The 24979-nt window shown below is 58.8% G+C and overlaps 1 protein-coding gene across 2 annotated transcripts; it reads right to left on the reverse strand.

Moving 5' to 3' along the window:
- Window positions 1-3626: 3626 nt before the first annotated feature.
- On the reverse strand, window positions 3627-23704 carry IRX1 (iroquois homeobox 1). 2 transcript variants are annotated; one of them, XM_043887774.1, is made up of 4 exons: window positions 23091-23704; window positions 19249-20269; window positions 18611-18683; window positions 3627-5275 (listed from the first exon to the last, which is right to left on the reverse strand). In XM_043887774.1, exons 1-4 carry the CDS (start codon window positions 23367-23369, stop codon window positions 5236-5238), a joined length of 1413 nt encoding a protein of 470 aa, XP_043743709.1. In that variant the 5' UTR covers window positions 23370-23704; the 3' UTR covers window positions 3627-5235. The 2 variants fall into 2 exon arrangements, with proteins under 2 accessions (XP_043743709.1, XP_043743708.1); XM_043887773.1 differs by lacking the exon at window positions 3627-5275 and adding an exon at window positions 17887-18327.
- Window positions 23705-24979: the final 1275 nt, after the last annotated feature.

Raw genomic sequence — 24979 nt, forward strand, 5'->3', positions numbered from 1 at the left:
GGTCCTGCAGACGATGGGAGTGAAGAGCAAAAACTGAGTGTCACCTTCCCCTCACCCTCTCCACTGGCCCCCCACCCCCGCCCCCACCCACGACACTCACTCGCTCCGCGTACAGAGCCTGTTGACATCCCGGGAGTTCAAGAACAAGATGCTCGCCTCGTGGGCTCTGGGACAAGCTCCACAGACACGGGGTCCGGTCTGAGCCTGCCTGGACCAACCTGTCCTTGGGCTTGCTCATCAAAACTCCAGATGTCAGGAGGGCACCGCCATTTTCTTTGAAGGGTGACGTCCCAGGCGTGTGGTCCCTGGCAGTTCTGAGGCTTCCTGTGACCTTGGGGGGATGTGTCCTCTGTACCCACCCGCCCAGGAGACAGAGCAGACAGGTGGAGGGGCCCGGGTCGCGGGCAGCACCAGGCCCAGACGCCCTGCCCTAGAGCATGATTCCAGGGAGAGGAAATGCCCCCAGCATCTCAGCTCATCTTCTGCTTGACCGTCTTCCTGTAGCAGAAAAAACATGCCAACTGGTGTGATGGCTGAGGCTCCTGTTCCAGCCTCGCTTCACCTGTTGGGAGGTAAAATCATCGCTGTTTGCCAGGATACAGATCACGGCACAAACTGAGTCGGTGGAAGTCAGCATCTAAAACAGAAGACGATGGAGAATAGTGTGCTGCCTGGGCGATGGTAAGTGTATTTCTGTAAAATCTTTTTGAGTCATAAAGGTTTGTGCGAGCATGTATGTGTGTGTGCACTTCATGCATTTAAATTTTGTACCATTGGGTTAGTCCGTGCTTTGTCCTTGTAAGAAAGAAAAACAAGTGCAAATCCACGGTTCTAAATGATGCCCGTGGTCTTGTCCTAATCTGAGACATCACGGAGGCAGTGAGTGATCACTGCAGGCAAAAGTCACATCCCAACCTGGACTCCAAAGCCCACGGCAACGCACTTTCTATCTCTTAACTCATGTTTTGTTGCTACTGTTGAGTGAACTATAACCACAAGTGCCGATGATTAGAAAGATCACAGAGAAGGACTTTCGGAACAAATGCAGTGAGGGAGAGAAGTGGAAAAGACAAATGTTTTAAAGGAAATTATAATTAACTCGGCATCAAACATGACGTCCTAAAGCTATCAGCGCTGGATATCTGTTGCCCTGCGGGGTCACTCCCAGCCCAGGACCACTGGTCACCTCTCTGCACCCACCGTGACGGCTGCATTGGCCTTAGAGGGCGACTGGGTGCTTGTTCTGAAGGAAACGGGGCCCCATCATATAAATAAGGGGCAGGAAGACGTTCTCCAAGCTGTCTAGTGATACTGTGCCACTTAATCTTTTGCAAAAGTTCTTTTTAAAAAATTCACTTCATAGCCAAAACGTTAACTTTTATCATTTCAATTTAGAAACTGAGGAATGCCATTGGGGGCTTTTACCTGAGACAGACGCCTGCTGACACATTTCAGGTTTGGGGACAGAGCGGGCCTGGCCACACTCACTGGGAGAATTCCACTACAGGTGGATGAAGACACCCTCAAGACACACCTCCAGTGGGGTCCGGGTATGGTGGCCCCTGAGGAAGCTCACCCTCGGGTCTAAGTGTGTTTCCCGGAGGTCGCTCTTCACCCACAAGTAGCACACGCAGTGGGAAGCTCTTTATTTTTCCTGTCCCAAAATCTCAGGAGAGGTGCTGCCCATCCTGGCCCCAGCCCCGCGTGATGTGCACGTAATTTCCATGTGTCCTTCCCACTGGTCCATGCTCCCGTCCGTGGTGGGCTGCTGCGGTGGACGCGTGAGGACACGTTTTGCACCTTCCTGGGACTGCAGGGTAGCCGTCTGCCAGCTGCAAAGCCGGGCAGCTCCCAGACTCCCCGCCCAGCTGGGGGATCGGTGTGTTTCCCTGTCCGAGGCAGGGACAGAGGGCCCCCTCACCGGCCTCCTGGGGATGTGCAGGTGTCTACCTGCTTCTCCTTCTGAGGACTGTGGATGGTTGTGTGCAAGTGTCTGGCCTCGGTGGTAACAGACAAGGCTCCTGGCAGGGGCTGGACCCAAAAGCACTCAGGCAAAGCAGCCGCCCTCACTCCAGGCATTGCGATGCCTTCTTGTGCATGGGCCCCTCTAACCCGAGAAAGGCTGGGCCTCTGCCCCCCAAGACTTCCATCTCTGCTCCCCGACCCGTCCTAGGCACGCACCCCACTCCCACGCTGCCTGTCGTCTTCCCCCATTTGCTCTCAAGAGAATAAAAACCCACTTCAGTCTTCAGCCATCCCAGGGCTGACTCTAACCCACACTGAGATGAAGGGGGCCGCTGACACCTTCGAGGGCGGGTGGTTGGCTGGAAGGGCTTTGCTCCCCACAGCAGGAGGGGACCCCTGGGCTGTGCATGGGTCCATCACGGAGGGGAAGCCCCTGAGCAGAAGACTCGGGGTTGTTAGATTCGGTGGGACGGTCTCTGCTCCTTTCTCAGCTCTAACACCTGCGCATCACGGAGCACTCAGCCATCACGCTCCTCTGGGGAAGGTCAGCCTCTTTCTCTCAAAGGACGATACAGCAGGGAGCCCTGCTCTGCACCTCAGCACCTTTCCCAGAACCGCGGACTCCCTCCTCACCCTGGAGTACTCTGAGCCGAAAGAACAGCCGCCTAGGAGATGCGAGTTTGGTTTGACGTGGAGAGGTCATGCTCTACTAAGGACGTTTGGAAATTTGGCAGTGAACTGCCTCCTGGAACACGGACAGCGGCAAACCGTCTAACCCGGACGCCCCTGCGGAACCCCTGGGGATGGTTATCTGCTGCAGTTGAGGACTGGTGTGGGCCAAGCTCGCAGAGTGAAGAATGGCAGGTAAACCAGATCCCAGAGCACAGATGGGACCACAGAAAAAATTCATCGGAAGGACCCACTGAAGTTTAGAGGAAACACTACATTCTGCCTTACAGTTGAAAGCTGTTTGCCACTGACAAGAGCTGAGGCTGGAGTCAGGGAGCTTTAGTCACCCCCAAACTTGGGTCCTTGGGGATCCTCCTGAGACAGGAAGCTGATCCTGACATGCCCTTCACTGAAATATCACAAGATTATACCCTCTTCAATGTCACCCTTGGGCTTCCAAGCTGGCTCAGATGGTACCTGCAATGTGTGAGACTTGGATTCCACCCCATGGGTCCAGAAGAGCCCCTGGAAAAGGAAATGGTAGCTCACTCCAGTGTTCTTACCTGGGAAATCCCATGGACAGAGGGGCCTGGCGGGCTGCAGTCCACGGGGTTGCAGAGTCAGACACAACTTAGCGACTAAACACACACAGATGCTACCCTTAGGGTCAAAGACACATCGTCACAATAGTACCATCGGCCTGCCCCAAATAAGATTACCTAAGCCTCACTCTTTGATTGACAGAGAAAGTTCACTGATAGGAAGGATCAATTAATCTCTATCTGAATTGAGGAGTGGCTCATCTTTCATTTGCCATGGTGTATAATTTTTTTAAAAATTCATAAAGCTTCAATATTCAGTTCCTATTCTGTTTTGAAGACACCCATCTTGGACACATCCCTAAAGACGAGAAAGAAATAGCTGCTCCTTATTCTGTAGGGACCCGAGTTTAGCATCAGATGTGAAAATCATGACATGCAATTTCTGCTGGAGAGATAAAAGCCGGACCACATGCCGAATGGTATTCATGGCAGATGTGATCTTCAGAGGGGCCGTGGCATTTCCTGAGAACTTGGGGATGTGCTTCTCCGACGTGGAAGTCAGCGTGATGAGCAACAAAACTATGCTTTCTTCCCCTGCCTTCACATGGTCCCAATATCTGCGGCTATCGGCCACTTGGATTCTTCAAACCAAGCGTTACCCTGCCTCACGTACAGACGCTGCCCCAAGGCCCTGGGAGTCTGCCCATACAGACAGCCGTTCATAAGTCCCCAGACCCCTGTGCTAAAAATAAGCGCACGGGGTATATGCCTTTCCTCTGGACTTCGCCCAACTATGTACACATAGTTACCTACATTCCTCCGTGTGCATAAATAACTGATGTTCTCTGCTGGCTCCTCTGGTTTTCAGCCCTGGGACGACTTTTCTTCCCGCCAACGCCCCCCTGCACATAGCTGTCTGCCCCCAGACACCCGTTAATTGACTGCAAACACAACTTTATTGCAAAATGACTGCAGCTTTATTAAGCAACTGGATTTACAGGCAATAACATAATCAATATAACATTAATATAGCACATAATTAAATAAGATTTCCACAAGGTCCTGCCTGTATCCTGAAATATACAAAAGTTAATTGTTTTCACCGAAGGCATGAACCAGAAGGGCTGGAAACCACACTTGGAGGAACAGAGTCCCCAGTTGTTCTTGTTCTTAAAGCATCTCATCGGTTACACAGAGGGAGCAATCCGAAAGCCACGGGAATGCTGTATCTCCAAAAATTCCCCGAAGACCCCCCTCCCAGGCCCTGGGGGCGGGGGACACAGCCCTCACGCCACCAATTAATGCCCTCTTGATGGACTAAGGCGCTAAAGGCAAGTAGCAAATTGCATTTAATGCGTTCTCGCCACCAGCAGAAAGAGGGCCTACCACCGCAGGCACTTGGAAAGTTACCATAGAATGTGCCGCGTCTGCTGAAAATGGCACGGCGGGGACTGGGCCCTCCCGGAAGGAGACCAGCCAACATGTCCCCAGAGTCCCGTGATGGTGTTTAAAATGCAGGGACACCCCCGCCTGCTCCTGCCCCCTCCCATCCGGCCCAGAAAGCCAAGTACTAGGGAGGCAGACGCGATGGGGGCGCACGGGGCGGGCGTGGCCGTGGACCCTTCGCGAGAGAAACCCCGCGGGTGAGGCAACGTCCGCGGGAAGGGGCTCGCTAACCAGCTGACTGCACACACCCCTCCCCGAGCTCAGTCTCCCCAGGGAGCCCTGCCTCCCGCTCTCCTTCCAGTACCTTGGAACTGGCCGCTGGAACATTCCGATCCCTGCGTGACCCCGAGCCCCTTCACCAGAACCGAGTGTCTGATTTTTAGCGAAGTGGCTGAAGTCGTGGGTAGCTCTGGGACGCCCTTAAGCCCCTGGGCATGAGGGGCTACTCCACGTACTGGGGCGCCTCACGGTCAGGATGCCCCTCTTACAGGGAGGGGCGCTCCATGGGAAGGGCCCTCCGCGGAGATGAGCCTCGGTCCAAAGGGAAAAGGAGGTCCCCGGAGGCCGGCACAGGCTGTCTCGCAGGGAACGGGGCACTCGGGACAAGCTTAGATCAGAAGTCCAGGATCCAGCCGGAAACAGGGTCAACGCTCCTAGTGGGAAATTCCAACAGGTCCTGGTAAATTCTCCCTGAGGGTCTCCTTGTTTCAGGGCAGAGGAGGAGGCCGTCCGTTTGGGGAGACCTGGAAGCCGGGGTGAGCGGGCCGGGCCCTGCGGTGGGGAGGCGCCTGCGCCCCGGTCAGCGCGCCCCTCCTCTGTCCCTGCGGGGCCCCCGCTTCTTGTCCCTCAACACCTGCTGGCCACCACGGTCCCCTCGCTGGGAACGTCTTCCTTTTCTCCATCCACAGGCGGACTTGTGGGTCCTTAGAAAGTTCTCTTCAACCTGGCGGGGCTAACTTTTCTACCTGCAAATGAAGGATCTTTGTGCCCGAGGGAGCCTACGAGTCTTACGAACGTGAAACAAACCCAGCTGGGGCTGTGAAGCGCTCTCCAGGCAGACAGAGCTCCACCCCAGATAATCCGGGTCAAGGGAGAGGCAACCCCTCTCTGCCAGGGTTCACCTCCCCACGCCAGCCCTCCACACACGCGTGCACACAGAGGCACAAGTGCACACACACGGCACGCACAGTTCAGTAACGGAACTGTGAACACCTCACATTCACGTCCCGTCTAGAAAGGCGGCTGCAGCCCTCACCTCCCAGACTGTGCGTCACCGTCATGACCGGGTGGGTGAGCCTCTCCGGGGTGGGCTCACCGTCGCCTGCCCCTCCCAGGAACGCAGGCATGCACCTCCTGGCTTTCTGCACCCCTCTGCTCCCACCACACCCCAAACCAGGCCACGGCCTTTCAGGGACTCTCTTCTTGGTGTTAAGACACCTGGGAAGTTTGGGAGGGGGCAGACAAAGAGACAGGGAGAGGGGAACATGGAGGAGGAGAGGGAGGAGGGAGGAGGGAGAGGGAGGAGGGAGGGAGAGGGAGGAGGGAGGGAGAGGGAGGAGGGGGAGGAGGGAGGGGGAGGAGGGAGAAGGCAGGACTGGGAGGTGGGGGAGGAGGGGGAGGGAGAGGGAGGAGGGGGAGGGAGAGGGAGGAGGGAGGGAAAAGGGAGGAGGGGGAGGTGGGGGAGGAGGGAGAAGGCAGGAGGGGGAGGAGGGGGAGGAGGGAGAAGGCAGGAGGGGGAGGTGGGGGAGGAGGGGGAGGAGCACAGGATCTTCGTGTGTGGGGCAGGCAGCTGGGATAACCGGCAGGATGGGCTGTACCCCGAGAATTCAGAACCGCAGGCACCCTGGTTTACACAGAACACGAATGTCTGCATCCATGGAAAACCAGGTCCTCTTCCCACAGACAGAGTGTGGGAAATGACATGCCAGCTTGTCGTATTTGGGCATAAAAAGACACTAAGAAAAATAGCCTCGCCTCCCGATGACAGAAAAATGACAACCAGATTCTAAAATGCATCAGCTCCGGGACGGACGGGCTCCATCCCCAGGGGTGAGCAAAGGATCTGGGGGTGACAGAGGTCTCTGATGGAACGGGGAAGTTCTGCCACGTGGCAGCACCCATCATGCGAGGATTCCCAAATGTGGGGCTCTGACGGCCGAAAACCTCAGAGACAGCAGGGCCGGGGACGCAGGGCGCACAGAAGGAGCCTGGAAGCCTCTCCTGTCCTGTCCTGTCCCGGCAGCCCAGCATCACGGGAACCCTGGGCTGCTGGGGCGATTCCTGACCCCAGGCCCCCACCCCTAAAATTAAGAAAATAATCATCACATGTAAATTACAAACACTGCCCGCAGTCAGCAGTCATTCCCTAAATGTCAGGAATCGTTCGTTTAGTCCCTCAGTCGTGTCTGACTCTTGAGACCCTGTCGACCATAGGCTGCCACGCTCCTCTGTCCATGGGATTCTCCAGGCCAGAATACTGGAGTGGGTAGCCTTTCCCTTCTCCAGGGGATCGTCCCAACTCAGGGATCAAATCTGTGTCTCCTGCATTGCAGGCAGATTCTTAACCACTGAGCCAGGGAACTCCAAGCATCAGGAATTAATGATCATCCTAACTGAGGCCAAGACGACAGTGTTTGTGTCCGTGAGCTCTCATCTGAAATCCGCCACGTCCCCTCACTCTGCGCACGCGTGTGCATGTGGCTCACACGCAGAGACCGGAGGGCACCCTGGAGCCCCGCCTCGAGGCTGTGTGGTGGGGAGGTGGGCGTTAACCACCTGAAACGCGAATCACGTTTACCATCTCATGGGGCCGCAGCTCACTGGCTCCTGGCTCACCAAAATGAAGGTGACATCAGCAAGGTTCCTTTCATCAGTGGACGTCCAGAGAGCATCTTCTATAGCTCAGCCGCAGGGGACGGTCACCCCTAACAGGTCGGCCGTGACAGCGACCTGCCCGGAGGTCTCCTCACTCCTCCTTCCGAGACCACATGTTCCTAACACGGGAAAGGCATCGTTACGGGCCAGATCCTCCCCGAGACGTGGAAGACGTGTGGCGGTACCTGCGGTGTGATGAGCAGGAGTTGTGCAACTCTGCGAAGACGGAGTTGCTGTCAGAGGGAAGAGACGCTGCAGGAGGGTTTTTAAAGCCCAGAGGGATGCCTGCACATCAAAAGCTCTCCAAAATGAGCAGTTGACTCTGATCATTGCAAATAGATCAGAAACATGTGTATTGAGTCCATCCCCTTAAAATGATGGCTGGGTGTTCCCAAATGCACAGCATTTGGACACCTCAAACTTTCTAAAAATATTTCTAAAAATATTTGGGGTTCAAAGTAAGCCTTTTAGGGAAAACCAAAGCCACATGTTTCTGATCCGTTTATACTTAGCTTATCAAAATGTTGTTTGCTTTTTAACAGATATTCTATGTCTGGGAAGGTTTGGGGGTCTTTGTTATTTTTCTTTCTTAGAAATGGGAAGAAGTATTTCCCAGGAGAAAACAACTTCAGTCCTTAAAGATGAGGCTGGTTTCAAATTTTTTGGCTGAGAAATTCTTTCCTATCCTTATATTTAGGTGTGGGTAAGAAGGGAGGGAAAACAATGCAAGAGACATAAGAGATGCAGGCTCAAAACCTGGGTCGGGAAGATCCCCCAGAGAAGGAAAAGGCAACCCACTCCAGTATTCTTGCTTGGGAAATCCCACGGACAGAGGAGCCTGGTGGGCTGCAGTCTAAATGGTCGCAAAGAACTGGACACGGCTGAAGGGCTGGACATGCCACAGCCACGCCAAGAAGGGAGGGAAAGCATGCGGGCAAGTGGGTGCTGGGACTCAAGACTCTTGCCCTGAAGCGGGTGCTGTAGTTGGCTCCCCGCCCCGAGGGTGGACGCCAGCTGTGGGCAGCACCCAGCTTTCCCCGGATGACACCACCCACAGTGCTTCGTCCCTCCTGGAGCCGGAGGGACTGGGACACCAGCTTTCCATCAGGCGCCCACAGCCTGGCTGCTCACCAGAGGACACGGCCTCACCCCGTATCCATTCGGCTACAACTGGAGCAACGGTCGTCTGCTTTTTGATTCTCGACCGCATGACGGGTGAAAAGAGAAAACGCCATGCACAGGTACGGGTCGACGTCGGGCATGGAGAAGCCGCGACCCTCGGAAGTGGGGGGAGATCCTGGAAGGACGCGTCTGGAGAGGCTGCTGGCGTGACTAACGTGGGACCCGCCGGGAATGGGCAACATTTCACCACTTCCTTTTTTACTCCCAGGAGTTGATGCATGGCCCTGCTGGCCATGGGCTCAGCAGGATGTCAGGGAAGGCCTGCTGTCCCCGGGCAGCTCGCTACAGCTGCAGCGAGGTGTGTGGGACCCCGGGGCCAGCCCAGAGGCAAAGCTCGCACCGTGCGATGCCCCCGCCCGGCCCTCGGAAAATGCAGACGACTCTGCCCACCGAAAACGGGTCTGTGTGCCCCTGCAGAGCTTAGACCCTTCCAGCTCAGGGTCACTGAGGCAGGAGGGGCGATGCTCCAGCTGATTCTTTAACGGGAAGGGATTCAGTGCAGCTTGGGATCCACGCGATGCTTCTCCAGCTGTGGGCTCCACCTGGCTTTCAGAATGACCCAGACTTAAAATGCAGAAGACCAGCTCCCCCGCCACCCCCACCCCCTGCTGAAACAGGAACTGGGGTGGGAGCTGCTGGGAAACATGCATCTGAACACTGTTTCCTAAGGGGAGGGGGGTGGGAGGTATCAGGACAGAGGATGGAGGGGGTGGTAACCAGGGGGAAACACGTGGGTCTGGGTTTTCATCTCTGAGTTAGCCTCTCTCAACCTGTCTGTCTGTCTCTCTCTCACACACACCCCACCCTGGGCACTCACGGGTCCCACTCTCTGCCTCTGATCCCTGAGTTCACCCACTGGCTTCATCTGGACGCTGGGAAGTGACGCCCCCCCAGGCCCCACCCCCGTGGCCTCATGCACAACCAGCAAAGGGTCCCCGGAGTGCCTCTCCGTTGGGGAGCCCCCACCCACCTGCCGCCCGTACGCGTTAGCTGTCAGTGAGACCTCAGCACTCAGAGAGATGTGGACCCCAAGAGGGACTTCTAGGATTCTCCCAGGGACAGGACCCTGCTAACCCAGCTGAGTACGTTCTAGAGGTGACGCCTCTGCAGAAACGCCTGAGGCATCCACAGGAGCCCAGAGTCACAGCAATCCGTTCTTCCGTGGAGGAAACCTATTTATCTTCCCTCCCAATCCTCAGCATTTTATAACCTTTATCGAGACATCATGCGATCTGCCTTCACCTCTGCTCTTGTTTTTTTTTTTTTTTTTCCATAAATAAGTCAAGTCGGCTGTGGTCAATTTGACAGACTCCATGCCGACACAAAGCTGAGCATGAAAACTGGACATCACGCAGCCTCAAAAAGGAGGAAGAGGGGGATGAAGCTCATCAAACTCTTCTAGAAAAGTCAGAGGACCTGGGGACTACACGGGCTTCCCAGGCAGTGCTTGTGGTAAAGAACCCGCCTGCCAATGCAGGAGACTTAGGAGATGCAGGTTTAACCCTGGGTCAGGAAGATCCCCTGGAGGAGGGCACAGCAGTCCACTCCAGCATTCTTGCCTGGAGAATCCCACAAAGGAGCCTGGCGTGCTACCGTCTATGGAGTCACAGAGTCGGATACGACTGAGCAACGAAGCATGGGGACCACACATCCACCCTCATGTGGAGATCCATGTAGGATTGCCGGCAACGACGTCCGGTGCCAAGGACAGAAGATACCAGGGACAAGTCCTACCTGGCCACGAAGTGGTCTTAAAATCTCCTTTAAATGTTCTAAGTGGGGGGAGTCATTTGCAACCTCATCAGAATGTAGGGATCAATCCGTGTGATGGAAGAGGATTAATTTACATCTGAGCTTGGGGAGCAGCACTGGGGACATACGAGAAAGGTCTGTGCCCACGGCTTGGTCACACGTGAAGTGCACACACATGAGAAGATGGAGTACCCACGCGGCCGATCCACCCAGAGCTGCCGGAGGCCCCTTTGGGCTGAGCCTGGACACACAGCCCACTCTGGGCTGTGAGAGCATCAGACCGCGGTCCTCAACCAGGGCCCTGCTTTCAGGCCCAGAGCGGGGAACCAGCCACTCCGTTAGGGCTTCTGCTATTATAAGACATCCCAGCCACGCGTCTGCCCAGAGGTGGTTCTGCTTAGAAGGCATACATATATCCATTTATAAACAAATAAATCAATAAGTAACTGTAAAAGAGAACAGGAAAGGAAAAAAAGAAAAATAAAATCTTTCCAGAAACTTGACCTCTCCCTGAACATCCTCCCCTGAAACCCTGTGTTTTCACTTATACCACACTGAATCTATGTTGATGCTAATATGTTTGCATTGCTGGTTTTCATATTTTGTTTCTTTTTTTTTTTTTTTTCACTACTCACCCCGGGATAGCAAAGTCAAAAAAATATACCATCCTGATCAACAGGACACATCTGCAGTGAATCCACACAGAAGCAATTAATTTCCTGGTGCTATTTTTACACTGGGGGCCTGGTGCAGGCCCCCATTATACAAACAAAAACTCCAGACAGCCCCTGCTGCCTGATAAAAAATAAATCAGATTGCAGAAGGACTGTTTGGCCCAGGACTGCTACAGGCGATGGCTTGTAATGAGGCGTCCCGACACTAATTATGAAGCTTATTAAAGACAATTGTCCAACTTGTTCTAAGTGTAACCTATAATCACTCTGAAGAAGGCAGACACCCAGAAGCAGCCGCTGGCGGCCCCTTGCTCTGCCGGGTGGACCATCATGAGGCATGGCTGGGGTGTGGCCCGCATCTCAGAAACAGTAGGATTATTTCTAGCGGACTGTTCAGGGTAAATGTATCAGACCAGGCAGGTGAAAACCACCACGGCTGGGCCATAAGTCACCCACCAGGACCTCAAACACCTGTCCGGCGAGGGTCCGGAGACCCGCCCAGGTAAACACATCACCCACACAGCCTTTTCCCCCATTACTTAGTCTGAATCTTTCTCCAAGGTTGCAAAAGCAATATTTCAACGTACTCTTTCAGGAGGGGGAAGGGGGAAACGAAAAAGATTAATAAAGATGTTAGGAGGATGAAGTGCGGTGAGACTTGTTTAATTATTCCCGCAGGACGGCCCCAGCGATCTGCTGACACTTAGCCCCGACCTGGCAAATCCTCAGTAAATATTAATATATCAACTCAAACAGGGGCCGTTGTTTTATTGGTTCACGGAGCTGGGAGAGATTCGCCACAGCGGTGAAAAAGGGCTGTGCAGAGGGGAGGAGACGCGCGGCTTCCATTCCACCTTCTGCTCCACACCTGAGCTGGGAGCAGCAGCGAACCGGCAAGGCCGCTGGGTCAGCAGGGCTGCAGAGCGACACTTCAGATGCTTTCACTTCCCTTTGTGCAGCTGCTGGAATCATCCCAAACCACAGCGGCAAGAGACGGGAACAGGGGAGCGGGCACACGCGCAATGCGCTTGATTATCTGCGAGGCTGGAAATTTTAATAATGCGGAGGTCCGCCCTGGGCTCCATCAGTGTTCCTGGGTACCCTGCCCCCCTGGACAAGGGCTCTAGGGAGGGGAACCCATCACTGCTGGGGTCGGTCTCAGGACTCGCGTCCGCCTGCCCCCATCACCTCCTGCTGCACTCTGGGACCCAGGTCCACACAAGCCCACAGGCATAGCCCAGCATGGAAAAGGCCGGTGTTGACCAAGGGTTTGCTAAAGGAGAGGAAAAAAAAAGAAAAAAATTGCCGGTTGCTTTTTTTAATCTGGTTGTTATATGTGCTGGTTGGCGGTGGTGGTATTTTTGGAGTTTCTCTTTCCCTTGCCTCAAATTCAGATAGCTGTTATTGACACATCCTCTCATAAATATTCCGAGATTCCTAATGGCTGGATGTTTGCCCTGGGCCCAGGAGGCCTCAGAAGTTCTCCGGTGTAAGAAAGGGGGCTGGTGGGGCCACATTTGGCTTTCAGACGTACTGTGCCGCAGAGTTAATGCGTGATTAATTTTATTCATAAAAATGTTAATCACTTCATTGTGAGATCTTCTTAGCATTCAGCACAGCCCGCACCTTTTTTAATTTCTGGTGCCCACCGTCTCACAGATGTATTTAATATTTTCAGACACTGCCACAGCGATCGGAGGACCCAGCAATTAAGCATACGTTTAAAATTCAGTAACAAGCCCGGGCACAGCCGTGACAAACAAGCAAACAGGAAGAGGCAGGGAGGACAGTCTGCAAGTGACCGGCTCGCCGGGCTCCCGCCCTTCGCGGCCGCCCCCGCCCGCCCCAGCCCGGCCGGCCTGAGCCCTCCCCGAGCGGAGGAACCCCGGCGGCGGCATCATCCCTTCGGCAAGGGCAGCTTCAAGTAGAAGGAATTAAGAATAAAAGCCCTTGGGTTGAGAAGCCGTAAACCGTCTCCGCGTTCTCCCCACCGCCGCAGGGGACCCGGGGGACGATGGGGACCGTGGGGGGGAGGGGGTGTCTGGGTGCCCCGCCCCCCACCCGGCCCCCCGGTGCAGCCGCGCCATTGTGCGCCGCACTGAGCCAGTGCTCAGGACGCTGGATAAATGGATTAGGGGATCAGAGACACCCGCGGCGTCTTCAGAAAGCAAACAGCAGCCGCAGAAAGGGCTGCCCTTGCGCCCCGCCCGAGGAGGCGGGTCGGGGGTGCTGGTGGGGGCGGGGAGGGCTCCCTTCCTGGGCTGCAAGCCGCCCGCTCCCCTGCCTGCCGGCTCAGGCCCCTCTCTTCCTCTGACCTCCCACTGAAGGCAGTTCCAGAATATTCGGCCACTCCCGGGGCCTCCCGGACCTCTGCCCCAGGGTGACTCACAGGGACCCTAGGCCCGCTCCTCTATGGAACACAGTGATAAATAAAGCAGTGTGAAGGCTGCTGGATTTTAAAGATGAATCTAAGGATCCTATCTGTTGACATGTTTTCCTCCACCGGAAAAAAAACGCTTTTTATTTGAAAAGGAAGTAAAATACTTCTGGGGGCCCTCTAAAGCACTGTGCAGCCAGGTAGGTCAGGCCCTCTGACCCCCTACACTGACCCCCGGGAGGGCTCGCGTTCAGACATCTGTCCTGGGAGGGAGAGGGGACACGTCCAGCTTCAGGAGCTGGACCAGGGGTCCCCGGGGGAGGACCTTCTAAGGCCGGGCACCTGGGAGCTAAGACTAGGCCAGGGCCCTGGGCAGACCTGCAGCCTCTTGGCCCCAGCAGAGCCTCAGCAGTGGCTTTCCACATGGAGAGACCAGTCACCCCCCGGCCCCTGGGTGGGCGGCCTCGCCCAGGAGGCCCTTCCAGGGGGCCCGGTTCCTTCCATGTGCACTCAGGGGACCCCTCGAGGTGGCGGGGTGCAGTCACCACCCCAGGCTTCAACCCGCTCTACCTCCCACCTCTGCCCCCTGGCCACCCAACCCTGGACTCAACAACCGCCCCCCCACCCAAACCTGGAGCCGCATCCTGGGGGGAGGGGGGCGGTGGAGAGGTGGGGCAGGAGGCTCCCCGGGGCCTGGCACCTCACAGCCCACAGGCGCAGGCCGAATGCTCGTGGCCGGTACCAGAGCCTCCTCTGTCTGGCTCTCGGGGGTCCCAGGAGGCCTGAGTGCCTGGCTGACTCGCATCCCTGCAGTGGGGCCCCGGCGGTCCAGGCCCTGAGCAGAGAGCGCCAGAGGCCAGTCAGGCCTTCTAGGCCCCTGGCGTCTATGCACCCCAACCCTGTGCCAAGCTGCCCCCCCAGAAACGCTCCCTGGCCTTGGCTTCCCTCGCGCCCTTTCCCCACCTCCAGCTTGGATGCCCCAGGGGCAGAACCCTGCTCCCCCTGGCGCACAGGTAGCCCCATCGCTTTCACCAGCACATCCAGCAGCCCCAGCCTGACCCTGCCTCGGCCACCGGGCAACCTCGGGCCTGCTGGCACGGGGAAGGGAAGGGAACCCCAGGGCCAGGAGGACCAGAAAGAGGGCTCGGCTCAGGAGGGGCGCTCAGGCCTCCCAAGGCCCCTGGCATCCGGGGAGAGGACCAGCACCCACCCTGACCTCGCTGTCTCCCCCTCCCTCCTCCTTCCCCGGCTTCCGAGCGTCCTGGCCAAGTACCATCGACAAGGACAACTGAAACTTTATAGGGCATGATTCACCGGGTGGCGGCCTCTTGGAGTCAGAGAGAGTATTACATTAATCAGTGTCAGGCCACTAAAACCAAGATATGAATATGAATTCTCCGTATCGCAGGCGAGATAAATGTGCTGGTGGTGAATATAATTGATCGGGGAAGGGAGGGAAGGCAGGGTGGGGGGAACGATCTCAGAGACCAGCAGGTCAGTGGTTCAGACATGGCTTGCACCCTACTCCCCGAGTCTTCAAACCAGGAATGGGGAGAGGGGGCTGGTCTAGAAAAATCACGCCTGGGACCATCTCCCAACACCTCTGCAGATCTGGAGCAGAGAGAGGAGGTCTCGGAACCAGATTTATTCTTTCTTCTCTTCCCTCAAATAAGACCCAAGAAAGACAGAAGTGCACTGTTTGGACTTGGGGGGGGGGGGTCCTTTCTATGGGGACCCCGGCGCCTGTGGAGGAGGGAGGCCAAGTCGCCAGCCTTCATCCAGCGGATATCCATCACCCTTACATGTTCAGGTTTGGTCTTCTCCTGATAAGACGACTGTCAGCCTGTGAAACTGTCCTGAGCAGGGGTGGGGGAAAGGGCCGAGCTAGCGCCTCTGCACACACAGAAAGTTCCAGAAACACTTCCACTTTGGCTTTAAAAGGAAGGGGGTTTCTAGGTCCAGTCCCAGGTATTTCAGGGCCTCCCTGTGGGCACAGCACACCCTCAGCGTGCACACTCTTAGGTGGCTGCAGGCGCTGGAGAGATGTAAACAAATAGCACACAAAGGACAAAAATGCCTTTCAACGCGCGATTAAAAATTCATGTCTAGCTCTTCACCGGAGGAAAAAAAATAACTCTGAGGCTGGCGATCTGATTTCTTTGCTGGGAGCTTTGGTCCCCAGGAGGGGAGCACAGACCCTTCACGACTTCTGGGCCATGGGGTTCTGACGCCTGGTGAGCACAGTGTGGCCCAGGGGTCCGAAGTGTATTGGAGAGAAATAAAGAATGGACATAGGGGTTGAAAGCAGAAACGCGGCATGGACCAGCCTCTTTGATGGGGGGTGGGGGCGCCTGGGGGGGGCGCCTAAGGGTGAGAAGGTGGAGCTGGGCCAGGAGCAGAGGATTCCAGGGCCCACCCACCGAGTCCCACCTGCAGCCTCCCAGAGGCCTTGCCCAGCTGGAGAGCAAGTTGTCTGTGGGCTGGGAGAGCCAATCCTCATCAGAGGGGCAGAGCATGCCTCCTCCAAGGGCCGTAGGTGCGCCCCCTCCCCAGACACAGGATTGGATACCCTGGTTCCCAGAGGTCAAGGCTTGGGCCCAAGGCTCTGTCCGAAGGCTCTAGACTGAAAGCAGAGGGCCCCGCTGACCCCTGAAGTCCTAGCAAGGAGGATAGGTCAGAGCTCCTCTACGGACTGGCAAAGGCCAGAGGGGATTCCTGGCTCACCAACCCACCACCCCCCTCCAAACCCCTGCCAGCAGCCTACCCAGCAAGCCCAGCACCGCACCACTCCTCCAATTTCAAGCAATCAGGTGGCACTTTAGAACACAGAGAAAGCCCTCCACCATCATTCGAGCCTGGCGCCCACGGCAGAGCCGCAAAGCCAAGTACCCCCAGGCTGGACACCTCCATCGGCCCCCCATCCCGCTCGCAACCCATAGAGGGCGCCTCGAGCACGTCGGTTGGGACCGGACGCGGCTCCACCTCGGCGGCCCCTCGGCTCCGAGGCCGGGCCCCCGGCCGCCCCCCACTCCCCACCCAGGCCCCCCCCGCCCATCCCCCGCATGTCCCCCGCACGTGTGCTCGCCGCTTCGCGCTCCCTTCAGCCTAGGGGCGCGGCAGGAGCCTCTTCCTTTAGACAGCTGGGGGCGGGGTGGGGGTGGGGCGCTGGAGAAGGACGCAGGCGCTGGGCCCGGGGCCGGAGGGCCAGGGGTCTGCACCCCCCCCCCCGCCCCGTTCGTTCGCGGCGCCAGCGCCCCTCCACCGCCGCACAGGAGTGGCACCCTGCCTGTTCTGTCCCGCAGCCGCGGTCCTCGCCGTGGAAAGCAGCCCGGTGACAGCGGGTCCCCGGAGGGCGAATTTGGGGGCTGGGCTGGGGGTCAGGAACGTTCAGCCCGGCACCTCGGACCCGGCCCCATAGGACCAGCTAACCCCGCGGCCTCCCTCCATCCTCGCGGGCGGTTTTATAAACGTTTGCTTTCTCAGTGCTAACGAATTCAACGCCGAGTGTCCTGCACCTTCTGGAAGCGCAGGCTGCGCGCCCTGCTCCTAGCGCCCCAGTCCTGGCGGCTGCGGCCCCCCCCAGGCGCCCGGCCGGCTCTCACCCGCGCATCCAAGCTCCACCCGCTTTGTCTCCTACCATCGCTGTGGCTGCGGCTGCCTCCGGAACTCGGCGGCCATCTGGGCGATATTGGCTCCTCGGCTCCCTGGGTGTGCCCAGGGCAGGGCGCCTGAGTTTAAAGGGACGTCCCTGGGAGACCAAAGCCCGCTCCCCTCTTTGTCACTGCCCCCCCCCATTATAGCAGTCCCCCCTGGCTCAAGCCCAGAGAACTACCTAGCTGCATCCCTGGCCTGCCAGCAGTGTTTAAAAAAAAAAGAAGAAAGAAACTTCCAATTTATCCAAGTGTGATTTAGCCAAATAGCTAAAAAATACACTGAAAGCAAAATTTCATACTCCATTATGTACTCATTCTACCCACGAAATGCCCCGACGCCACAGTGCACCGCTCAGACAACTGGTTATAAATTGATTTCAAATAGGAAGTTCTCCTTTGGGGACAGGATTGAAAATTCTTTTCATTACCCCGCCCCATCGTTTCCCACTTTAAAAAAATCGTTTTATAAACTGCCTAAAATCGAACTCATTTATGTCCTGAGAAAGGCATGCCCAGATAAATCTGTAAGAGTTGCAAGGAACTGAACTGCCAACTGGAAACTGCCGTGGTAACAACATTCACAAATTCAACAACAGCGGAAAGGCTGAGCAACACGGCCTTCGGGGGCGGAAACTCCCCAGGAGCCCCTTTCCCCAGCCAGGGGCAGTAAAAGCCCCCGCCAGGATTTCGGATTCCCGGGTTGAGAACGCCCGCGGCGACGCCCAGCCACACACAGCAGCAGGAGCAGGGGCCATCATTTCGTTTAGTTTATTAGACAAAAATATATGATTTAGACAAGTTTGCTGACGCGCTATTTACAATCTGAAATCACTCTATATACAGGAAGGGGGGAAAAAAAGACACAAGCACGTGGCGGGGACATATACCAAACCGATAGTCACCCGGAGCACGGTGACAGCCACCCCCGAACATAGGCCGGGCTGCCTGGATGCGGAGCTCGGGTCGGACGAGCCCCTTTCCGCAGAAAGCGATGGATGGGAGAGTCCTCGACTTCGTGGCCAGATCTGTCCTTTGCACCAGTCTCAAATATTTGTCTTAATTCCTCCCTCATCCCCTCCCTCCCGAAGATCTCCCCCCTCCCCACCCCCCGGAGAAAGTCAGAGACGACCCTGGATCAGGCCGACGGGAGCGCTGCTAGAATCCGCGGCGTCCCTTCCTGCGTGGCCAGCGAGCTGCGGGGAGCGGGAAACAGCGAGACAAGAACACAGCGCTGTCAGTGGACGGAAGCTGGGACCCGGCAGGGGGACTCTGCCCGCCGAGCGCCCGGGGAGGTGGCGCGGGGTCGCGGCCCGGCGCGGCTCCCGGCTCGGGAGAAACCCAGGTGGACTCCGCCAGCGGGCCAGGGCGCCGCAGGGCTCGTGGACCAGCGCGCGCGGTCTACGCGGGCTGCGCGACCCCGCCCCCGCCCCCACACCCTCGCCCCCCGCCCGGCCGTAAAGGCCAACAGGCACTCACTTGTCGCGCACCGGCTGGAAGGGCGACTTCAGCTGCTGCGCGGGTGAGTCCGGTCTGGGGAGGAGGTCTCTCTCTGGGAGGAACCGGGAGACATCGAGCTTAGGACCCGGACGGGGGAGGGGCGCCGCGGAGGAGCGCTGGGCCTCCCCTCCCCCCCCCCCGCCCGCCCCTGGAAGGTGCCTCCAGAAACACCCCCGACCCCCCAGGGCAGGCCAGCGGGTGAGCACGGCTCTCTCCGGAAGCCCAGGGCCTCGGTCTCGCCCCTCTACTTCAGGCAGGAATCATGGCTCAACCCCAGCCCGGTGGCCACCTGGTCTCACCCTCCTGGGCAGTCAGCGCCCCCAGCCAAACCCCCTCCTGGCCAGTGATCTCCTCCACGCCATCCTCCCGGGGCCAGGGATCAGTGCTCCCCTATACGTTCCCCCCACCCCGCCAGTGCTCCCCTCTACCCCCCACCACCAGGCCATTGATCCCCTCCAAGCCATCCTCCCTCCGGGGCTCCTCTCTACCCCCCTCACCGGGCCACAGATCCCCTCTGCCACCCCATCCCTGGGCCAGAGCTGCCCTCCGCCCCCAGGCTCTCCCCCGGTTCTCTGATTCCTGGCTTGGGGCGGGGCGGACGCCCCTGGGTGCCATACCTGGGAGCGAGGGACTGCTGCGGGCGGAGGCCTTGTCGCCGTGGAGCACCCCAGCGGCCACGGGGACGGGTGGCTGCGGAGGGGGCGGCGCGGACAGGTGCGGGCCGTGCGGCGCGCCCACGCCCAGGAAGGAGCGCACGTTGAGCAGCGAGCCCTGAGCGAGGAACGCGCCGTTGGTCCAGTTGGAGAACTTGCCGATGTGGCAGGTGTAGAGTCCGTGGCTGGGCAGGAAGGCGGGGTGCTGCAGCGGCGCGCCCGCCGGGGGCCCGTGCGCGCCGCCCGGGTGGCCGGAAGGCGGCGGCGGCGAGGCCTTGGGCGCACCGTCGGGGCTGGTGGCCGTCTCGGCCAGCGACCAGATCTTGGGCTTGCTGTTCGGCGCGCCCTGCAGGCCGCCGGCTGCCGCAGCGCCGGGGCTCAGCAGGCGCGTGCTGCCGGGCTCCGGGAGCTCCTTGGCCAGGCCCAGGGGCGAGTCTGGGGGCTTGAGTGAGTCAGCAGAAGCCAGCGGCGAGCCCTGGTCCCGCGCGAGGGCCGCGGGCGCGTCGGGCGCCCGCGGCGCCTCGGCTTTGTCCTCCTCGTCCTCGTTGCTCTGGTCGCCGTCGTGCTCGTCGATGTCGATGCTCTCCAGGTCGATCTCTTCGTCATCCTCGGCCTTCTCCGGGTCCCCCTCGGTGTCGCTTCCGAAGAGAGCGCCGTCCTCCTGGTCCTTGCTGCGCGCGCCCCACGTCACCTTGTTCTCCTTCTTGAGGCGCCGGCGCGCGTTGGCGAACCAGGTGGAGACCTGCGTGAGGGTCATCTTGGTGATGATGGCCAGCATGATCTTCTCGCCCTTGGTGGGGTAGGGGTTCTTGCGGTGCTCGTTGAGCCAGGCCTTGAGCGTGCTGGTGCTCTCCCGCGTGGCGTTCTTGGGCCGCCCGGGGTCTCCATACTGGAACTGCCCGTAGGGGTAGTAGGCGGGCGCCGTGTGGGCCGCGAAGGTGGCGGGGTGCACCCCGGGGTTGTCCTTGAGCTCATACTGTGAACCCTGCAGCCACAGACCCAGCGAGGGAGGAGGGGGAAAGCGGAGAGAGAGAGAGACAGAGACAGAGAGGTGAGCCCCCGAAACTGGGCCAGCCGGGGGCAGACAGCGCAGCCTGCTCCGGAGCAGGACGCTGACCCTAATGCACCACCCGGGTTGGAAGAGGGGGTCGGATCACAAGCCGCCCCCAGAAGCGGCGCTTCCGCCAATCACCGAGACATTTTTTTTTTTTGGGGGGGGGGGGGCATTCAAGAAAAGTTCCAGAATCCTCGCAATGTGCTCTGAGGACCACAGCGGGCACCGGGGACCCTAGAATTTCCCTAGGCCGCCCTCGCTGCCCCCACCCCCACCTCCCATAACCTCTCCAGAAGCCCGGGTTTCCAAGTTTATCTCACACTCGCTCGAGGGGACAACCTTTTAACTGGGCTGATAAAACAGTTTCTCCAAACTCTGAGGACCGAGAGCCCAGGCCCCCCCTCCCTTCGACCCTGAGGGGGTCAAACAAAATAAACCGTCCCGGGTTTTCAGAGAATCCAAATCCGCCAGCAATTTAAAATGAAAGCGCGCTCCTTTTAGCTCCCAAGTTAAATCTGCATAGAATGGCTCACCCGCACTTAAAGGTCTACAGTGGGTGACAGGCAATTTAAAATTTTAATCCTGGCCGTGATCGACAACAATAACAAAAACACCGTTTGTTTTCTTAAAATACAAAAAGAGGGCTTATCCGGTAAAACATTAACGCAAGGCCTCGAGCGCCGGCTGCGCGAAGCAGAACCGCTTCCGCGGCCCCTTCTCAGGGACTTTATCTCTCAAGTTTGACTTTGATCAGGAGCTAGCAAGCACAAACTGTTTGCAGGCATTTAGAGGCGGTGATTTATTTGCAATCAATATTCTTTTTATCATCGGTAGTAAAACACAGCAAGTCAAATTATCCCATCAGGTTTTTTGGTAAATAACATTTTATCTTTCTAACAACCTCATTAGGCCTCATTATTACCATAAATTGCCCAGACAGACATTCACTCACAATTTTATCTTTTGACTTCCAAATCCCCAACTGTAAGGGCTTGGAAAACCTAGGCCTAGAATTTGAGTTTGGATTTAGGCTTTCTTTCCAAGAAGGAACAGGAGTCCAGGAGGAAACACACGCACACACTCACACATACCTTTGGGGGTGGAGGGGGGGCGGATTTCGATATAATTTGCCCTTAAAAAAAAAAAAAAAGTATCTCTGTTTCCAACCACAATACAATGGGAGAGGGTCCTCACTGCAGGGCCCCCACCCTCATGCACAAACACAGGCGGGTTTCCCAAATGGCACATAACTGTATTCAAATTTTCTGTTAAAAAATATATATATACATATATATCCTCCATGTAAAAACTGTCGAGTTGTGTTAGCAGAAGGGGACCTCCGACTCTGAGAAAGTTGCAAAAAGCAGATTTCTTGGACTATTTAGTTCGGTGGTCGAAGCCACACAGACAACGTTTCTCTGGCCAGATTTCGTTTTCTGCCTAATCTTTGCAAAACGTCCTTTGCACGTTTCTAATTATTTTGGTTGTAACTGTAAGGAAGACATTTCGGCCTCCTCTCTGCTGGGAATTCTCTTTGAAAGGATACCTTGTAAATCTCTCATCGCTTCCCCGGCATCCCCGCCGCCAGAACAAAATGGGAGCTGATCTTTTTCCAGAGCAACCGAGCTAAACGGCAGCTGGGGTCGCTTTCAGAGAAATAGGCTTTCTTTTCAAAACTACAAGAAAAGTTCCAGCAAAACACGCCGGCCGCCTTGCTCCTGTACAGTTGCCGGGTGTTTATTTTCTGTCTCTTCTTCGCGGAGTGGGGAGACCTGCGGGGGGGAGGGGGTGCCTGCAAATTGCCTGACCCCGCGGGCAGCAGCGCAGGAGGGGGCTGCCTCCCCGACCCCTGCGCTCGGCGTGGAGTCCCCAGCAGTCCGAAGTTTAAACTAGACTTCGCAGGCAGACCTTAGAGAAATGGATCCCTTAGACCAACGGCCCTGCGGAGCATTCAATCTGCAGCACACTCCCCACCCCACCCCCCACATCTGACACCCACTGGGACAAGAGGCTAAAAGGACAGCATTTATTTTAAGCCCAGGGACACAGCTCTTTTTAATCCTCCATTACATAACGCAAGAAGAAAACTGCTTTTCTTTTCGGTGCAAATGAAATGAAAACTTTGACAACTTACGGAAGTCAAAGCAAACACCGTTTCAGACGCCAACAATTATTTCGCCTTTTTTTTTTTTAATTTCAAATGTGCACTCGGGCCTTGGAGACCCCACTGCCCGCCGATCTCCATTGTTAGCCTTACTCTGACCGCCTCTCTTTCGCTTTAAAAGGTTCCCTCGGGCGCACGGGTTACAACCGCACGAGTTCTGCCCAAGAGGGAGAAAATCGAGTCTCCCGGCCCAGCCCAAAAGCTGAAAAGGTCGCGCAGCGGGGCCCGCAGCCCGGGAAGGGGCGGCCGGGTAAATGGGGCCAAGCCGCCCCGCCTGAACCTCGCCCGCCTGCCCCGCCGCCGCCACCGAATCGGGGGCGTCGAGCACGAGTTTGTCCCGACCTTCGGCGCGGGCCGCTGGCCCCGGGCCTCCTCGGTGGGCCTCCCGACTCCCACCGACCCCCCGCGCGGTCCAGGCCTCCCATCTCCCCGCTTCCCAAGGCCCACGGGCCGGGCCGTTACCGGGCTGGCCTCTCCGCGCTCCCTGCCGCCTCCGCCCCGCCGGACTGGGGCCCCCGCGCCCTCGGCCCGGGCGCCCGGATCGCGCGGCCGGAGGGCAGCGCGTGAGAGCGGGCCGGGCGCACTCACCATCTGCGTGAAGAGGCTGAGGTCGGCGGCGTAGGGTAGGAAGGCGCTGTAGTTGGGCGCGCCCGCGTAGGGGCCGGCCGCCGCGTACATGCCCAGCACCGAGGTGACCGCGGCCGCCCCCGCTCCCGCGCCCAACTCCGCCGCCCCCGGCCGGCCCGACGAGGCGGCTGCCGCGGCGGCGGCGGCGGCCGCGGCCAGCACCCCCGGGCGCTCGCCGCCGTAGGCGCCGGGCCCCGCGGCGCTCAGGTACTGCGGGTAGCCCAGCTGCGGAAAGGACATGTCCGCGGAGTCGGCGGCGGCGGCGGCGGGCAAGTATCAAAGGGGCGGGGGAGGCAGGCGCGGGGCTGGGGAGAGGCTGGGGTCGGGGGGCGGGGAGGCGGTGGGCAGCGGGCCGCCGGCCGGGCGCGCTCGGGCCGGCCCGGAGGCGGGGGCCGGTGGCTGCTGCTAGGCCCGGTGCTCGCTGGCGCCCGGCTCCCGGCTGCGCCCGGCTCCGCGATCGCGCGCCGACTGCGGCGGCCGCCCTCCGCTCGGCGGCGCGGCTTTCAGACACAATTTGAAGTTGATGCTTTGATTGGCATCCCCTTGAGCGCTGGCCCCGCCCCCGGCTCCCCGCCCGCCCCCTCCCCGCCACCCGCCCTCGCCGGCCGCTCCCGCCCCTCCCGCCGAGCACGTGGTGCCCCGAGCCGGCCGGGCCACCTCCGCCCGCCGAGCGCCCGGGCGGCCGGTGCGGCCCGCAGGCCGCGTCCCGGCCGGCCCGCCCGGCCGTCTGACAACCTGTCGACGCGGGTTTACAGCTGGCGGACACCGGGGTCTGCCGTTTCGCAGCCCGGGCGCGTCTTGCTTGCTCACAAAACACCACCTCGGCGCCTGCTTTCCCACCGTTGGGGAGGCAGGGAAGGGGCGGGCGAAGGCGCGGTGCCAGCCGGCGCGGAGCGCCCTCTCCTCCGAGCTCCGGGCTCCTCCTCGGGCGTCCCCCCGGGACCTCTTTTGGCAGAAGTGCCCTTAAACCGGCGCGGCGTGGCACCCCGAGGCAGGCAGGGTGTCCCCCTGCCCCCCCCCCCCCAGGGATTAACTGGGTATCCCTCCGGCAGGGGCTGGCTCGCTGCACTCGGAAAGGCGGGCAGCCGCCGAGCACCGCGAGCTTTTCCAGCCGTGTGAACTTTAAGAAAGGCCACCGGCTGGGAAGCTTGGAGGAAGCTAACGGCCTGTTCTTTGGGGGAGGGGGGGGAAGTTACCTTTTCTTTGCGGAGAAAGCGCCACCGCGGCGGGAGAGACACACGCCGCCCCCGCCATGGCGACAGGAGGGGCCAGCGTGGCCTGGACACCCCTCGTTTGTCCACTAGGCGAGCAGATGCTGGAAGTCAGCTTGTGCGTAGCGCGCCGGCCCGAGGCGGCGCCGCGACGAGCCTGAGGACGGGGCGTCAGGCTCCCGCCGCCCGCGCCCCTTCTATCCTCCGCCCGCCCGCTCGCCCGCAGAGCCGAGAGCGACACGGCAGGGCCCCGCGTGCGCTCGGGAGGGCGGATCCGGGGTGCCTGGGGTCTGGTGGGGCTGGGGCGCAGACGCCCAGAATGCTCGGTCCTCCTGGCCTCCCTGCCTGCGCCTTGGACCACGCTCGGGCAGGCCGCTCCTGCGCGGCCCTTGTGGATTGGCCCTGGAAGCTGGGTGGGCTGCGCGCCCCCCGGGTACCCGCCTGGGCTTCCTCTCCTAAGCTGCGGCCAGAGCCCTGCGAGCACTCCTTGAAGCGGCATTCCGGCACGCGGAACCGTGCAGGGGTGGCATCCACGGACCTGGTGTCCAGCTCGCTTTGGGCCCGTTGGAGACCACGGAACTGAGGCCACGTCCCCAGCGTGCTGCGCGTCTGTACGCTGGACACCTAGGCATCCACCTC

Source organism: Cervus elaphus, chromosome 25 (assembly GCF_910594005.1).
Source record: "Cervus elaphus chromosome 25, mCerEla1.1, whole genome shotgun sequence".
Classification (NCBI taxonomy): domain Eukaryota; kingdom Metazoa; phylum Chordata; class Mammalia; order Artiodactyla; family Cervidae; genus Cervus; species Cervus elaphus.

Coding starts and splice junctions, on each gene's coding strand:
- IRX1 (XM_043887773.1), bottom strand. CDS start 23,369: ATGTCCTTTCCGCAGCTGGGCTACCCGCAGTACCTGAGCGCCGCGGGG. Junction 18,684..19,248: donor CAGCAGTCCCTCGCTCCCAG/GTATGGCACCCA, acceptor GGTTCCTCCCAG/AGAGAGACCTCCTCCCCAGA. Junction 18,328..18,610: donor TTCCAGCCGGTGCGCGACAA/GTGAGTGCCTGT, acceptor CGCTCCCCGCAG/CTCGCTGGCCACGCAGGAAG.